The following is an 18,114-nucleotide window of genomic DNA, read 5'->3' as shown; positions in this document are numbered from 1 at the left end:
AATAACCTGCTCAGTCACTCAGTAATAACCTGCTCACTGTCACTCAGTAATAACCTGCTCAGTCACTCAGTAATAACCTGCTCACTGTCGCTCAGTAATAACCTGCTCACTGTCTCTCAGTAATAACCTGCTCACTGTCACTCAGTAATAACCTGCTCAGTCACTCAGTAATAACCTGCTCACTGTCACTCAGTAATAACCTGCTCACTGTCACTCAGTAATAACCTGCTCAGTGTCGCTCAGTAATAACCTGCTCACTGTCACTCAGTAATAACCTGCTCACTGTCGCTCAGTAATAACCTGCTCAGTCACTCAGCAATAACCTGCTCACTGTCACTCAGTAATAACCTGCTCACTGTCTCTCAGTAATAACCTGCTCAGTCACTCAGTAATAACCTGCTCACTGTTGCTCAGTAATAACCTGCTCACTGTCTCTCAGTAATAACCTGCTCAGTCACTCAGTAATAACCTGCTCAGTGTCGCTCAGTAATAACCTGCTCACTGTCACTCAGTAATAACCTGCTCACTGTCGCTCAGTAATAACCTGCTCAGTCACTCAGCAATAACCTGCTCACTGTCACTCAGTAATAACCTGCTCACTGTCTCTCAGTAATAACCTGCTCAGTCACTCAGTAATAACCTGCTCACTGTCTCTCAGTAATAACCTGCTCACTGTCACTCAGTAATAACCTGCTCAGTGTCACTCAGTAATAACCTGCTCACTGTCGCTCAGTAATAACCTGCTCACTGTCTCTCAGTAATAACCTGCTCACTGTCACTCAGTAATAACCTGCTCACTGTTGCTCAGTAATAACCTGCTCACTGTCACTCAGTAATAACCTGCTCGCTGTCTCTCAGTAATAAACTGCTCACTGTTGCTCAGTAATAACCTGCTCACTGTCACTCAGTAATAACCTGCTCACTGTCACTCAGTAATAACCTGCTCACTGTCACTCAGTAATAACCTGCTCACTGTCGCTCAGTAATAACCTGCTCACTGTCTCTCAGTAATAAACTGCTCACTGTTGCTCAGTAATAACCTGCTCACTGTCACTCAGTAATAACCTGCTCACTGTTGCTCAGTAATAACCTGCTCACTGTCGCTCAGTAATAACCTGCTCGCTGTCGCTCAGTAATAAACTGCTCACTGTTGCTCAGTAATAACCTGCTCACTGTCGCTCAGTAATAACCTGCTCACTGTCGCTCAGTAATAACCTGCTCACTGTCTCTCAGTAATAAACTGCTCACTGTTGCTCAGTAATAACCTGCTCACTGTCGCTCAGTAATAACCTGCTCACTGTCACTCAGTAATAACCTGCTCACTGTCTCTCAGTAATAAACTGCTCACTGTTGCTCAGTAATAACCTGCTCACTGTCGCTCAGTAATAACCTGCTCGCTGTCGCTCAGTTTGGGTTCCATCAGGCTCACTCAGTTCCTGACCTTATTACAGCCTTGGTTCAAACATGGACAAAATACTGAATTCCAGAGGTGAGGTGGGAGTGACAGCCCTCAACATCAAGGCCACATTTGATCAAATGAGGCATCAAGGAGCCCGAGCAAAACTGGGATCGATAGGAATCAGGGGGAAAACTTCAACTTTTACAGATGCACCATGTAGAACATTCTTCCTGGTTGTATCAGAGCTTGGTGTGGTTCCTGCTCTGCCCAAGACCACAAGGGACTACAAAAGGCCGTGAACAAGGCCCAGTCCATAATGCAAACCAGCCTCCCAACCACTGACACTTCCCACTGCCTCGGGAAAAGCAGCCAGCATAATTAAGGACCCCACACACCCCGGACATTCTCCCTTCCACCTTCTTCCTTCGGGAAAAGACACAAAAGTCTGAGATCACGTACCAACTGACTCAAGAACAGCTTCTTCCCTTCTGCCATCAGACTTTTGAATGGACCTACCTCGCACTGAGCTGATCTTTCTCTACTCCCTAGCTGTGACTGCAACACCACATTCTGCACTCTTTCCTTCCCTTCTCTATGAACGGTATGCTTTGTCTGTATAGTGCGCAAAAAACAATATTTTTCACTATTACATGTGACAATAATGAATCAAATCAAATCAAATCACTGTTAAATTAATGCCCAGCATGAAGGAAGATGGTTGAGGTGGTTGAAGAACAATCGACCCAGTCCCAGGGCATTACTGCAGGAGTTCCTCAGGGTCCAGTGTCCGAGGCCCAACCATCTTCAGCTGCTTCATCAATGACCTTCCCTCCATCATAAGGTCAGAAGTGGGGGTGTTCACTGATGATTGCACAATGTTCAGCACCGTTCACAATAAGGGGTCAGTGGCCTGAAGGAAATGATGTTTGTGTAGACCGCAAATGAACCGAGCAATGACAAATTCAGGAATATTGCGACACAACTTTTAGTCACACCACGATGAATCATTGGGGATCAGTGAGAGTGACTAGAGACCTACAAAGCGGTTAGGATTGTATTCACTGGAGTTCAGAACAGTGAAGGGGAAATCTCATGGAAACCTACAACTAGGACTAGGCAAAGTAGCTGCAAGAAGGATGTTCCTGATAGTGGGGGTGTCCAGAACCAGGGAACACAGTCTGAGGGCACAGGATAAACAGTTTAGGGCTGAGATGAGGAGAAATTTCTCCACCCAGAGAGTAGTTAGCCTGTGGAATTCACTACCACAGAAAGCCAAAACGTATGTTTTCAAAAAGGAGTTAGATACAGCACTTGAGGCGGAGGGGATAAAGGGATATGGGGTGGTGGGGAAGCAGGATCAGGCTATTGAATTGGATACTCAGCCATAATCATAACGAATGGCGGAGGAACCTCCCAGGGCAGAATGGCCTCCTCCTGCTCCTATTTTCCATCATCCCAAAACTTTGTTCTAAAAACAGGAGGCAGAACTGTCATCACTGAGATGTCGGGAGTGACATTCATGACCAATAAAAGGTGAGGCTGAATTGTAAAGCTTTTCATACACATGGAGCTGTACTCATTTTTACTGCAGTTAGCTGCTTAAACGTTGATTTCAACTGTGTCAGATTTGTCCAAGACCTTTTAATCCGTAAAGAAATAGAACTTGATTTTTCAAAGCAACTGAGGATTTAAAGTAGGAATTTTGGCCTTGTCTGGGAAAGGATTAAAGATTTTTTAAAAATATGTTTCAGCGTGCCAAGACAATAAACTATACACTAATTCCCAGTGTTTACAGGAAACATACAATTTATAAGTAGGAATGTATACAAATGTTACTTTTTTGATTTGATTTATTATTGTCACTGGATACAGTGAAAAGTATTGTTCCTTGCGCACTATACAAACAAAGCACTCTGTTCATAGAGTACATAGGGGAGAAGGAAAGGAGAGTGTACAGAATACAGTGTTACAGTCTTGGCTAGGATGTAGAGAAAGATCAACTTCATATAATGCAGGTCCATTCAAAAATCTGATGGCAACAGGGAAAAAGCTGTTCTTGAATCAGCTGGTATGTGACCTCAGACTTTTGCATCTTTTTCCTGATGGAAGAAGATGGGACAGAGTATGTCTGGGGTGTGTGGGGTCCTTGATTATGCTGGCTACTTTCCTGAGGCAACGGGAAGTGTAGACAGAGTCAATGGATGGGAGGCTGGTTTGCGTAATGGGCTGGTCTATGTTCACAACTCTTTGTGGTTTCTTGCGATCTTGGGCAGAGCAGGAGCCCATCCCAAGCTGTGATACAACCAGAAAGAATGCTTTCTATGGTGCATCTGTAAAAATTGGTGAGAATTGTAGTGGACATGCTGAATTTCCTTAGCCTCCTATGAAAGTAGAGGTGTTGGTGGGTTTTCTTAACTATAGCGTCAGCATGGAGGGGTCAGGACAGGCTGCTGGTGATCTGTACACTGAGGAACCTGAAGCTCTCGATTTCGTCCCTGCTGAAATAGACAGGGGCACATCCTCACTGCGCTTCCTGAAGTCGAAGACCATCTCCTTCATTTTGTTGACATCGAGGGAGAGATTATTGTGAGAGATTTTTGTGCTGGTGTTTTCCTGACACATCGCAGAATGAAGAAACTCAATCTCCTTCATTCCCATAGCAACCATGTTTTATGGAACAAGTTATCCAAAAATATCCAAAGGCAGATGGATCTCCGTTGATTTTCTCTCTTAGCAAAACAAAGAACCATTTCTGAAATGTTCTTTTCACTTTCTCTGTGCTCGGAATCAGGAGTGTTAGATGGGCTGAATGGCCTTTGCCCTGTCCCTAAAAGTGACCAATAGCCTAATCACAATGGGGTCCGGTGCAGTATTTTCCTCTCCCTAAGCAGCTCACAGGAAGATTGAGCATTCTGAACAGTATTAATCATTCTGAAAACTTTGCCTGCCGTCCTATTTACTGTTTCCTTTCAGAGGGTAAACCAGGGGTGTGTCTCCTGCATCTTGTCTAACAGACCATTCTTTGGGGTTCAAATTCCTAAACAGCAGCGGTATTAATACTTCAGCTTAAATGAGTTAACATCTGCTTTTGAATCTTAAAAAGTTTAGTTATTAGTCACCAGTAAGGCTTACATTAACACTGCAATGAAGTTACTGTGAAATTCCCCTAGTTGCCACACTCCAGCGCCTGTTTGGGTCAATGCAACTAACTGGCACGTCTTTCAGACTGTGGGAGGAAACTGGAGTGCCCGGAGGAAACCCATGCAGACATGGGGATAATGTGCAGACTCTGCACGGACAGTGACCCAAGCCGGGAATTGTACCCGGGTCCCTGGTGCTGTGAGACAGCAGTGCTAACCACCATGCCACCTGGTCTGAGGACTATCATTTGAATGCGAGGGATAAACTCACCCTGCCCACAGCAGTCAGCAATCCATAACCACAAAATTCAACACTTCCAACCCAATGCTTTATTTACAATCCGCAACTCTCAGCATCCCCAGTGAAATTCTTCCCATTCTCTCATTTTACAGAAAACTGGCAGAAACCTCGGGCAAATGTTTGGCCACGTAAGGCGGCACCGTGGTTAGCACTGCTGCCTCGTAGTGCTCAGGGATCCAGGTTCGATTCCCGGCAGGGGTCACTGTCTGCGCGGAGTCCGCACATTCTCCCCGTGTCTGCGTGGGTTTCCTCTGGGCGCTCCAGTTTCCTCCCACAGTCTGAAAGACGTGCTGGTTAGGGTGCATTGGCCAGGCTAAATTCTCCCTCAGTGTTACCCAAACAGGTGCCGGAGTGTGGTGACTGGGGGATTTTCACCCCAACCACTGCCCCGCCCCCAACCACTGCCCCACCCCCAACCACTGCCCCACCCCCAACCACTGCCCCACCCCCCAACCACTGCCCCACCCCCAACCACTGCCCCACCCCCAACCACTGCCCCACCCCCAACCACTGCCCCACTCCCAACCACTGCCCCACTCCCCAACCACTGCCCCACCCGCCAACTGCTGCTCCATTCCCAACCACTGCCCCTCCCCTTCTCCCCAACATGAGGACATTCCAGCAGAACGGACCACTGCCCCTCAGTCCTCCTGAGGTCAGCTGAATCGCACCTAGTCTCCTGACACCTCCTTTGGCAATGAAGTTCCACAGAATTGGGCACTATAATGAAACATGTGCTGTGCACTAGCGTGTCTAGTTCCTGTTCCAGTAAGAGTCACAGGGAGGAAGTAACAAGCTAAACAACGGTCAAAGAATCATATCAATCGGTCTATTGGGTCATAAGTGCTCAAAGATTTTATTCATGATGTGTTCCCTGGTGCCACTGTCCAAACATCAGCTATTAATACACTATCTTCTAATACAATCTTTCTCTACACCCTAGCTATGACTATAACGCTATATTCTGCACCATCTCCTTTCCTTCTTCCCCACATACTCTATGAATGGTATGCCTTGTCTGTAGGAACAATACTTTTTACTCTATCCCAACACATGTGACAATAAGAGATCAAGCCAAAAGGTCTCTCTTTGCTACCAAAACATCATCTTAAAAAGCGGATGAGGTTGACAGCTGAAGGGAGCAATGAGAGTAACAAATGCAACAGATGGCCATGTAGGGAGAAGTCAGGATCCACGGAAGGACAGGATGGTTGCTTAGCAACAAGAAAGAAGGCAAAGTTCAAAGCAACAGTGAGAAATACCAACACGACTGAGATATGAACAGGGGTGTTGGGTGTGAATTAACACAATGGGCAGCAACAGGTGACATGCTAGCCCTTCACATTCAAAATCTGAATGGTTTCGCAGAATGGTACAATGCAGAAGGGCAGCACGGTGGCACAGTGGGTTAACACTGCTGCTTCACAGCTCCAGGGTCCTGGGTTCGATTCCTGGCTCAGGTCACTGTCTGTGTGGAGTTTGCACATTCTCCTCGTGTCTGCGTGGGTTTCCTCTGGATACTCCAGTTTCCTCCCACAGTCCAAAGATGTGTGGGTTAGGTTGATTGGCCATGCTAAGAAATTGCCCCTTAGTGTCCTGGGATGTGTAGGTTAGAGGGATTAGTGGGTATAATATATGGGGGTAGGGCCAGGGTGGGATTGTGTTCGGTGCAGACTCGATGGGCTGAAGGGCCTCTTTCTGCACTGTCGGGTTCTATGATTCTGGGTCATTCAGCCCATCGTGTCTGTGTTGGCTCTTTCAAAGAGCCAAGACCCAGTTAGTACCACTCCTCTCTGGCTTTCCCCATAATTCATTTGTCGGTGAGCTTTTATCAAATCCTCCTTTGAATATGTATCTGCCACCCATGGTGTCACAGTGGTTAGCACTGCTGCCTCACAGCTCTAGAAACCCAGGTTCGATTCCCGGCTTGGGTCACTGTCTGTGTGGAGTTTGCATGTCGTCTGCATGGGTTTCCTCCAAGTACTCTGATTTCCTCCCACAGTGTGAAAGACACGCTGGTTAGGTGCATTGACCCAAACGGGTGCCAAAGTGTGGTGACTCCGGGGAGTTTCACAGTAACTTCATGGCAGTGTCAATGTAAACCTTATTTGTGATAATAAATAAACATTACTGTTAACAGACAGTGCGCTCCAAATCCTAAAACACCAAAATGCTTCAGAAGTCTAAACACCTTCAATAAATCTCCTCTGAGCTCTCTCTCTGCTCTGTGGAAAACAACGCCTTGAATCCAGTGTACAGAACACACAGCCGGCAATCCTGAATCAATATTTACTAAAATCAGGAATGATTAGCTGATGGGGGGGCGGGAGAGGGAGATGCTGGGGATGATGGCAGGATGAGGGGGAAATTCTGGTGATAATTGGGGGTGGGGGGAGAGGGAGTAACTAGCGATGACTGTTTGTGGGGGGGTGTTGGGGTAGTGGGGGGGGGGGCCTTGGTACCTCCATGGAAGGGGAGACGAAAGGTTGCTTTTTGACTCTGATCAAGGCACTCTTTTCGCCGGCATCTTCACCACACAGACCCTCATAGTGACAGCGTGCTTTTGTTTTCAACAAAGTCCCATGAGATCAGGAGTGAAAATCCGTATGTATCTAAGAATCAGGAGATTCTTAATTCCAGATACTTTTTATTGAATTTAGGTTCCACCGTCGGGATTCGAACCCGGGTCCCCAGAACATTGGCTGAGTTTCTGGATTAATAGTCTGGCGATAATACCACTAGGCCGTCACCTCCCCTATTGAACATGGTGCTCGAGATGTAATCTCTTCAAAACCAATATAACCCTAAGGAGACATGTCATCTGAGTCAGGAAGTTTCCTAACTCAACCATGCCACCCTTTCCAGAAAAATTGGTATTTAGTCATTGAAACGTGGGTATGTGCTTCACAGCAGAAGTTAAAAGTGGGCTTGTGACATATCCCATTCAGTGCATTCCTGACGTGAAGTCACTTGCAAATGACTCAAGGGTTGGACCTATGACCTATCAGGCCTGCGTGGTTTAGTGTCAGACCATGTTGGACATTATCCTCTGACCCACATTTTTCCATCAGCCCCCAGGAAGGAAAAAGATATTTCATTTCCATCACAATTCTTCATTGCTAATGTGTCATAGGTCTTGTGTAGCCGATGAGGACTCAATCATAGCACAGAAGGAAGTCCATTGCGCACGTGCCGATTACTGTGTTAATCCCGATCAGGATGTGGAGATGACGGCGTTGGGCTGAGCTGGGCACAGTAAGAAGTCTCACAACACCAAGTTAAAGTCTAACAGGTTTATTTGGAATCACGAGATTTTGGAGCGCTGCTCAGGTGAGTTGATGAAGGAGCAATGCTCCGAAAGCTCGTGGTTCCAAATAAACCTGTGTAACGTTAACCTGGTGTCGTGAGACTTACAATCCCAATCAGGACATGGAGAGGATTGCTACAAATTAACCTTGGAAATGAAATCCGCTATGGTTTCTCCTCCTGACCCCAGGAAATAATTTACTATTTTTTGTTATCTTTTCCAGGGCCACTGTTTAGGTCACTCGACACTTCACAGAGGGCTTTGTACATTGACCACTTTGTCTCCATACCATAACTACACAGGAAAGGCCAATTCTATTTCAACACTGTGAGAAACCAATGCTTTGTGGTCACTTCCTGTCAAAGAATTAGGGGTGTTGCAACTTTTGTCTGATCTGCATGTGGTCATTGTAGCGTATGAATGCTAGTGTGGTGACAATGCCACATAACTAGTAATCTCAAAAGGCCCAGGCTAATTTCCTGGGACACAGGTTCAAATCTGACCATGCCAGTGGACGGAGATTAAATTCTATTACTAAATCTGGAATTGAAAGCGAGTCGTGGTAACTGGGAAGCTTTCACCAACTGTTATAAAAGCCCATTCTGACTCACCTTTTAGGGAAGGAAGTAGAAACGTAAAAACTAGAAGCAGGAGTAGGCCATTGGCCCTTCGAGCCTGCTCTGTCATTCATTTTAATCATGGCTGATCGTCACATTCAACGTCAGAGTGAGGCGACGGCCTCGTGGTATTATCACTGGACTATTAATCCAGAAACTCAGCTACTGTTCTAGAGGACCCAGGTTCGAATCCCACCACGGCAGATGGTGGAATTTGAATTCAATTTAAAAAAAGCTGGAACTAAGAATCCACTGATGACCATGAAAACATTGTTGATTGTTGGGGAAAAAACCCATCTGGTTCATAATGTCCTTTAGAGAAGGAAATCTGCTGTCCTTACCTGGTCTGGCCTACATGTGACTCCAGAGCCCCAGCAATGTGATTGGCTCTCAACTGCCCTCCAAAGATGACTAAGATGGGCAATAAATGCTGGCCAGACAGAAACACTCATGTCCCATGAATGAATAAAAATATCCTGATCCTGCCTCCCCACCCATGTCCTTTGATCCCTTTAGCCCCAAGAGCTCTGTTTAATTTCTTCTTGAAATCTTCCGTCCTTACCTAGAATCATAGAGATTTATAGCATGGAAACAGGGTCCTCAGCCCTACTTGTACGTGCCACTTCTTTATTTTAATCACTAAGCTAGTTTGGTCCATATCCCTCTATAACCGTCCTACCCATTTAACTGTCTAAACGCTTGTTAAAAGACAAAATTGTACCCACCTCTACTACTACCTCTGGCAGCTTGTTCCAGACACTCCCTGTGTGAGAACATTGCCCCCCTGAACCCGTTTGTATCTCTCCCCTCTCATCCAGTCTGGCTTACATGTGAATCCAGACCTGCATAAATGTGGCTACTCTTAACTGCCCTCCGAAATAGTCCAGCAAGCTATTCAGTTCTAGGGTCAATTAGGGATAGGCAACAAATGCTGGCCCAGCCAGCGATGCCCATCTTCCACGAAAGAATACCACAACTGCTGGTAAACCTGAGCTCAATATTCAATGTGTTCTCCCGCGGGAACACATTACAGATAGAACCTGTGTTCACCGTGACCATTTCAATCAAGTGGTGCATTTAAAAGGAAGCCTGCAGCTAAAGTTAACAGCTTTCTATTTGGGTGGATTTGAACAATGGAACTAAGAACATTTGACGTGTCTGAACCTCAACAGAGGGTCACTTACAATACGCATTTCTACATTTATAAATTGATATTTATAATTAGTTTATTCACCACTGCAGTCTTTAACTGTGGCCCCTCGTTCAGCCACACAAAAGCCACATCAGTAAGAGCAGGAAATAACCATCTAAGCTCCGAATCAGACTGCTGATGCGAAATGCTGACAGGAAGCTGAAGGTTAAAAGTTACTCTGGGTGTTTTAATTGTGTAGCGCCTTCGGAAATAGTCGCTGCTTTGTGTTTCGCCAATAGCACCACGCACAGCAAGCAGGTGTTTCGCTTGTGTTGGTGTGCCTAGACCATGGAAGTCGGGGAGCGTTGACTGAACCGCGTCTCAGGATTTTTGTAGGCATGAGAAAAAATCTTTTGACAGCAACATCCACAGCAACTTGCATTCAAAGAGCGCCTTCAACATCATCAGACCAAAGCAAAGGAGGAATGAGGAAGGGAGGCCAAGAACACCCCGGGGCTTTAAAAAACACTTAAAGGAGTTTAAGTTTTCATTTATTTTTAGGTATCACAAATAGGCTTATACTGCATTAAATTGCTATGAGAATCCTCTAGTTGCCACACTCCGGCACCTGTTCGGGTACACTGAGGGAGAATGTAGCACGGCCAATCCACCTAATCAGCATGTCTTTCAGACAGTGGGAGGAAACCAGAGCGCCCAGAGGAAACCCATGCAGACACCGGGAGAATGCGCAGACTCCGCACAGGCAGTGACCCGAGCCCGGAATTGAACCTGGGTCCCTGATGCTGCGAGTCAGCAGTGCTAACCACTGAGAGAGTGTGGTTGAGAAGTGGAGGAAATCAGATAAGGAATTTCGGAGTATTGTGACCAGACAGGCAAAACTGCAACTGCCCAGTGGCGGACAAATAAGGGGTGAGATGCGAATGCAACAAGAGTCAGAGGAGTGGGGCGGCACGGTGGCACAGTGGTTAGCACTGCTGCCTCACAGCGCCAGAGGCATGGGTTCAGTTTCCGGCTTGGGTCACGGTCTGTGTGGAGTTTGCACCTTCTCCCCGTGTCTGCGTGAGTTTCCTCCAAATTCCTCCCGCTTTCCAAAGTTGTGCAGGTTAGGTGGATTGGCTAAAATGACCCGAGAATCGGGGGATTAGCAGGGTAAGTATGTGGGGCCTGGGTGGGATTGTGGAAGGTGCAGACTCGAGGGGTCGAATGGCCTCTTTCTGCACTGTAGGGATTCTATGAGTAAATAGTTCAGGGGTGGCGGGGAGAACTTCGGGGCCTGGGGGAGATGACGAGGATGCGGTGGGCTGAGGGAAGAGGGGATTTAAACACAAGAATTTTGGATTAGAGGTTTTGAAGAGCCAATCTGGGTCAAAACATCAAAGATATTTGAGCAGAGGCTTGGACGCTGGCATTTGAAAGAGTTGAAGTATACACAGAGAGGGGACATCAGCGAGGAGAGATTGACATAGGTGAGTCTGGAGGTGGCAAAAGGGAACAGGAAGAAGGCAGAATTGACATTTCTGGTAAAGGATCGAAAAAACTGAAGTGACCTTCCACTGTGCTGCCTCATATAAAACCCAAATAACCACATTCTCTGGGCAATGTGGGCTCCACGCTGTGGGAAGGCAATAAATTTGTGGCAGCTGTGAGCTAGGATGTAGAACGACAAATAAGAGAACCTTGTAAAAATGAAGCAGTTCTCATTTAGACGGAGGAGATGAAGGGGCAGTTTGATAACGAGATTTAAAATGAGGAAGGGATTAGGCACAGCAGATAGAAAGATGCTGCTTGCAGTAACTGAGACATCGACATTGAGGCTGAGACATCTCAGGCTGGGCTGTCGGTTGAACCAGTCTGGGCATTAGCTCTGCCCTAAAATGGAAACCTAAGTGTTGAAAAGGGGTTTGTCCCCCGAGCAAGGTGGGTTTTCCATCCCGTTAGTAGACACAGTGGAAGAGTGTGCTGGCCACAGAGATAGGAGGGCCATGGTGAAGTCACTTCCCACCATTCATGGGAAGCTGCCATTCATTACTGCCAAGCAAGGAATTCTCCTTGTCAACGTCATAACTTTCCCAAAACCAGCTGTGTGGGAATAAAATTCTCTCTGTTGTGTTTAGGAACCAGCGTCTGGTGGACTGAAAACGCACTCAAGGCAAGCTTTTCTCATATAGTAGAACCTGGTCATCCAAACCAGCCTTTTTCCCATCTCCATCTATTGTTTGGCTGGTGTAACCTTCGAATTTTACATTCAGGTGGTTAAGTCAGATAATTGTGTAAGAAGAGTGTATCGCTGCGGTACTTCCATTGCGAATCCAGAATTGAATGGCTATTTGTTCTGGGTGACCACACTCCCTCGCTAGAGAGGTTTTAACTTTCCACTTGTCCATTAAAGTACCTTTGAGGCGGCACAGTGGTTAGCACTGCTGCCTCACAGCGCCAGGGACCCGGGTTCACTTCCAGCCTTGGGTCACTGTCCTTGACACGGGGAGAAGTTTGCACATTCTCCCCGTGTCTGCCTGAGTTTCCTCCAGATGCTCCGGTCTCCTCCCACAGTCCAAAGATGTGCCGGTTAGGTGGATTGGCCATGCTAAATTGCCCCTTAGCGTCGGGGGACTGGCATGGAAGATATGTTTGGTTACGGGGATAGGATCTGAGTGGGATTGTTGTTGGCGCAGGACTGTATGGGCTGAATGGCCTCCCTCTGCACAGTAGGGATTCTATGATAAATCATCCATGGTTTGTGTGGATATGGCTTATAGGTTCACCCATGAGCTGGTTGGGTCATCAAAACCAGGGATCTACTACAAGTGACTTTTTGAGAACTTCCAATCAGCTTCTCCAAACCTCATCAGGAGTAAAGTCACACTGTCAACTGCATGGGTCCAAAAAGGTTTGCATGTCTTCAAAGTGTTATAGGGAGAGGCCAGGCTAAGACTTTATTGCTTGGAATGTAGGAGAGTGAGGGGGGTAACCTTATTGAGCGTATAAAATCATGAGGGGCATCGATAGGATGAACGCACGTAGTCTTTGTCCCAGGGAAGGGGAGTTGAAAATTAGAGGACATAGGTTTAAAGTGAGAGGGGAAAGATTTAAAAGGGACCTGAGGGGAACTTCTTCACACAGAGGGTGTATGGAATGAGCTGCCACAGAAAGTGGTTGAGGCAAGGTCAGTAGCAACATTTAAAAGGCATTTGAATCAGTACATGGGTGGGGAAGGATTAGAGGGATATGGGCCAATCGTGGGCAATTGGGACTAGCTGGAATAGCACCATGTTTGGCATGGACCGGTTGAGCCGGGGGACCTGTTCCATGCTGTGTAGCTCTATGACTCTAAGTGTACCTGGGAAAGATGGTGAGGTCCTGAGGAAACGCTTGTGCTCCCATTATTTCCAAAACAGATTGGAACAAGACGAGGGATAAGCGATCAGATTAATTCTAAACTGAATCCAGCTAAAGCATGAATTAATCTGCATCCTTTGCAAAAGATGAAACGAGAATTGACCAAACTTGGGCAACGATGAGGAAGAATGAATTTCTATTTGAAATGAAGAATCTTTCGGTTCTCGATTTCCTGTGGGTTTTTCGAGAAATTTTGCAGGATCTTCATATTTCTTTGCTGGTTCTGTACATTCAGTACCTCTATCTGAGTGGCTCTGATTAAAGCAGTTTCTCTGCCAGCAGATTGGTTTTGAATGGGTCAGGCCCATTAAAGTTACAGACTCACACACACACACATACGATTCACGTTATATCCCACAGCACTCAAACCCAGTCTGTGTGGGAATCTTAGTGCAATTTAGTTTGAGTTCTCTGTCCAAAGGCAGCTCCAACTCACTGCACCATGGGTAAGGCAATGAGATAAGTGTCGAATCCCCATGCTGTTGCCACCAGTCTGATCCATACCAGCCTCCCCTAGGAGTCCAAATTGCTATGTCCACATTCACATTGTGCTCTGCAACTTGGGGACAGTGACTGTAGGGGCTCCAATGTCTTCCCATCATGTGAATCCCTCCTACTCTTACCACCTGCCATGGGCATTCATTTGGAAGGGTTTATACTCAACTGGTGAGGGCATATTATGAACTTCCTTGACCATCAAGTCTTAGAGGTGGGACTTAAACCTGGATCTTACACACCCTCAGAGGCAGGGACGCTATCCACTGCGGCACAAGGCCTCCTACTTGCAATTAGGGGAAAAATATGATTGGGGAAAGAGCGTGGTAATAACTGACTAGCTCTATGAAAGAGCCAGCACAGACAGACATGATGGGCCAAATGGCCAAGATCATACTTCTAATTAATTAAACAAAGCAATGGTGGCATGGCACCAGATGCACCTGCAGAGGGCCAGCATAGATGGGCAGATTGGCCTTCTCCTGTGCTGTAGCCACTCTAATGATTGTACAACCCTTCACAACCTCAGCAATGTAATACAGCGGTAAAAATGTCCAGCCCAGCTCAGCTGCTTACAGCTTCCATATCTCAAAGTGATTGCGATGGGTTTTAAACAAATGAAACCCTGAAAAGGCGAGTTTGTTACTGATTCCTGATGCACCGTTCACCACAGGGAAATTCCCTCCTAGACCTTCCTCATCTACCTTCTGCATAAACAGTGTCTCCACACACACAGAGTCACAGAAACCACCTTAACAGTGCTCTTAAAAGTTTGCAAACAGCTAACAGTCAGTGGTTTAAAAAGCCTGGCTCACATCAATAACTTACAGTCCCAATGTAAAAGAGTTTTGTTTCATGTCTGACGATGAATTTAATTATAGAATCCCGAAAGTGCAGAAGGAGGCCATCCAGCCCATCGAGTCTGTACTGACTCTCTGACAGAGCATCTCACCCAGCCCCTCTCCCCCACCCTACCCCCCGTAACCCCACACGTTTCCCAAGGCTAATCCATCTAACCGACACATCTTGGAACACTAAGGGACAGTTTAGCATGACCTTAACCTGCACATCTTTGGAGCGTGGGAGGAAACAGGAGCACCCAGAGGAAACCCACACAGACACAGGGAGAACGTGCAATCTCTACACAGTGACCCAAGGTCGGAATTGAACCCGGGTTCCTGGCGCTGTGAAACAGCAATGTTAACCACTGTGGTACATCAATATTATAGAACTAGGTAAGACGTACAGTACAAATGCATAGGCACAGTTTCTTAAACTAATTTTTGACCACTTACTAGTATCAAAAATAAGAGAAGGGTAGCAAACTGTAAAAACTAGAATTCACATTTACATTGGAAAATAATCAGGGATATCTAGAGGTTACATGTATTAATAAATTGTCCAGACTTTCACAAGAATAAATATCTTTCAATTGCCCAGAGATAGAATAGAGACAGATTCCAGGTCAATTTTTAAAAAGAATTGATTAACTGTGGATTAATTTTAATTAATCTCTTACAAAATATACATTGCCAGGGGTTCTGCTAGCACCCGCCAAGAGCAAGCAAGCAAGTTACAGATCTGGAAGTTACAGCCCCGAGAGACAAGACTTGATCAATCTACCTTTTTGACAAGATAACCCTCCCGGATAACTTTCGCCTCCACCTCCATGCTGTTGCTAGTCGCCTTCACAGGCTACAGACGAGCGTGAGAATGTCAGTCACTCGGTGCCTCTGTTATATTCACCAAATTCGCCTCCCACCCTCCCTCCCCCAACTTTTTTTTTTCTAAGCTATAAGGCGTTAGTTCCTCACTGACACATTGCATCACCAGTAAAAAAGTAACAGTTTCCGCTCTGTTAAAACCTCAAGAAATGATGGCTGATATGAATATCGCTTGTTCATTGAGTTTGGCTGTTAGAAACGTGGCCTCCATTCCCTCCAGACAACCTGGCGTGATGGACACTAAGCCATTCTGACGCTGCAGTCCATTTGTAGCATTTGAAATAGTTCTTAAAAAATGCAGTTTCAGCAGTCCCGCTTTGCTGGAGCTGCCGTTTAATGATTGATCTGAAAGAAGGTACCTCCGGCAGTGCAGCACACCCTCAGTACTGCACTGGACGGAGTGCCAGCCCAGATTCTGTGCTCAGGTCCTTGAAGGTAAGGCTTGCGAGGACCACTTTCCCACCCCCAGGTCGGAATGCTGCCACTGATAGAAGAGGTAATTAAAACTCTCCAATTTCTGTTGTGAACGCACCAGTTCAAACACAATTTAAATATAATCGACCCCCCCCCCAACAGAAGACAGAGATGAGAAGAACATCAAGACAAAAGAACAGCTTCTTTCCAGCTGCTGTCAGATTTTTGAATGGACCTACCTCACATTAAGTTAATTTTTCTCTACACCCCGGCTATGACTGTAACTCTCAATTCTTAGACTGTTATTAAAATTACATCAAACGTTTTAGCCACCACTAAGGTCTGCTCCCCACTTTAAATCTAGCTAATACAGAGTTCTCTTTAATTCAGAGCACTTTATTCATTTATCCTTGAAGTGTTTCAAACAACACCTTAGTTTCTATTCACTTAACTTCAGTCATCTAAAATCTTCCTTCTTTCCCAGTTCCCTGGTTGTCTGGACTGTATCTTGTTTCTTAAGAAGCCTGCAACTCTCTCCTTTCCTTCTCTATGAACGGTATACTTTGTCTGTATAGCGCGCAAGAAACAATACTGTATGTTAATACATGTGACAGTAATAAATCAAATCCAGTGTTTTCTTTCAAAGTGTTTTTTTTAATTCATTTGTGGGACATGGGCATCGCTGTCTGGCCAACATCTACTGCCCATCCCTAGTTGCCCTTGAATTGAGTGTCTCGCTCGGCCATTTCAGAGGGCAGTTGCGAATCAACCACATTGCTGTGGCTCTGGAGTCACATGTAGGCCAGACCAGGTAAGGACGGCAGATTTCCTTCCCTAAAGAACATTAGTAAACCAGATGGGTTTTTCCAACAATGGTTTCATGGTCTTCAGTTTTTAATTCCAGATATTTTTCATTGAATTCAAATTCCACCATCTGCTGTGACGGGATTTGAACCCAGGTCTCCAGAACATGAGCTGAGTTTCTGGATTAATAGTCTAGCAGTAATACCACGAGGCTATGCCTCCCCTTTAGCCCATGTCGTCCTCGGTATCTCCATTTAATTTGATTTCATTTATTGTTGTCACGTGTTAGTATATAGTGAAAAGTATTATTTCTTGCGCGCTATACAGACAAAGCATACCGTTCATAGAGTACATAGCAGAGAAAGAAAGGGGAGGGTGCAGAATGTAGTGTTACAGTCATAGCTAGGATGTGGAGAAAGATCAACTTAATATGAGGTAACTCCATTCAAAAGTCTGACGGCAGCAGGGAAGAGTCTGTTCTTCAGTCGGTTGATACGTGATCTCAGACTTTTGTATCTTTTCCCCAATGGTCCAAGGTGCGTGGGGTCCTTAATTATGCTGGCTGCTTTTCCGAGGCAGCGGGAAGTGTACTCAGAGTGGGTGGATGGGAGGCTGGTTTGTGTGATGGACTGGACTACATTCACAACCCATTGTAGTCACTTGTGGTCTTGGTTAGATTCAAGCTATGACACTTCCGGGAAGGACGCTTTCTCTGGTGCATCTGTAAGAAGCAGAGACAGACTGTAATTCATGTTTTCCCATCAGCATTCTGACCAAATTCAAAGCAATCTGTGGATCCCACATCAATCTCATCAGTTACAATGAATCAAAAATCCAGCAGGGGCTACCTGGATTATTGTGGTATAATGAATTCAGTGTGCAAAAAATGCAATGCTAATGCTGAAATAGAGTATCTTATTTATACAATGAGAAAGGGTGGTGACTGATGTTATCAGTTACACACAAAATTGCACAGTGCATACTATTAGGAAAGTAAAACCTACAGCTAGATTCATGCTGCACAAAGATATTTGTATGTGTGGGGGTTGGTTAAGGGACATGGGTTCGATTCCCGGCTCAGGTCACTGTCTGTGTGGACTTTGCACATTCTCCTCGTGTCTGCATGGGTTTCCTCCGGGTGCTCCAGTTTTCTCACACAGTCCAAAGATGTGCGGGCTAGGTTGATTGGCCATGCTAAAATTGCCCCTTAGTGTCCTAAGATGCTTAGGTTAGAGGGTTTACTGGGTAAAATATGTAGGAATGTTGGGGTAAGGCCTGGGTGGGATTGTGGTCGGTGCAGATTCGATGGGCTGAAGGGCCTCTTTCTGCACTGTAGGAGTCTATGGTTCTATGAAGTGCCAAAT

At 45.9% G+C, this 18,114-nt stretch overlaps 1 protein-coding gene across 1 annotated transcript in view; it reads right to left on the bottom strand.

Annotated features, from left to right (window-relative positions):
- The window catches only part of plek (pleckstrin), a 49,992-nt gene extending 34,491 nt beyond the window's left edge, over positions 1-15,501 (bottom strand). Inside the window, exon 1 of the mRNA XM_080199715.1 lies at positions 15,432-15,501. Coding sequence (XP_080055841.1) covers positions 15,432-15,479 — 48 coding nt within the window. The 5' untranslated portion in view covers positions 15,480-15,501. The remainder of the gene's footprint in view (positions 1-15,431) is intronic.
- Positions 15,502-18,114: the final 2,613 nt, after the last annotated feature.

Source organism: Carcharhinus amblyrhynchos, chromosome 12 (assembly GCF_965287045.1).
Source record: "Carcharhinus amblyrhynchos chromosome 12, sCarAmb.v2.hapA, whole genome shotgun sequence".
In the NCBI taxonomy this organism is placed as follows: Eukaryota; Metazoa; Chordata; class Chondrichthyes; order Carcharhiniformes; family Carcharhinidae; genus Carcharhinus; species Carcharhinus amblyrhynchos.
The sequence above is the reverse complement of the archived record's forward strand: the minus strand, read 5'-3'. Positions and strand labels throughout refer to the sequence as shown.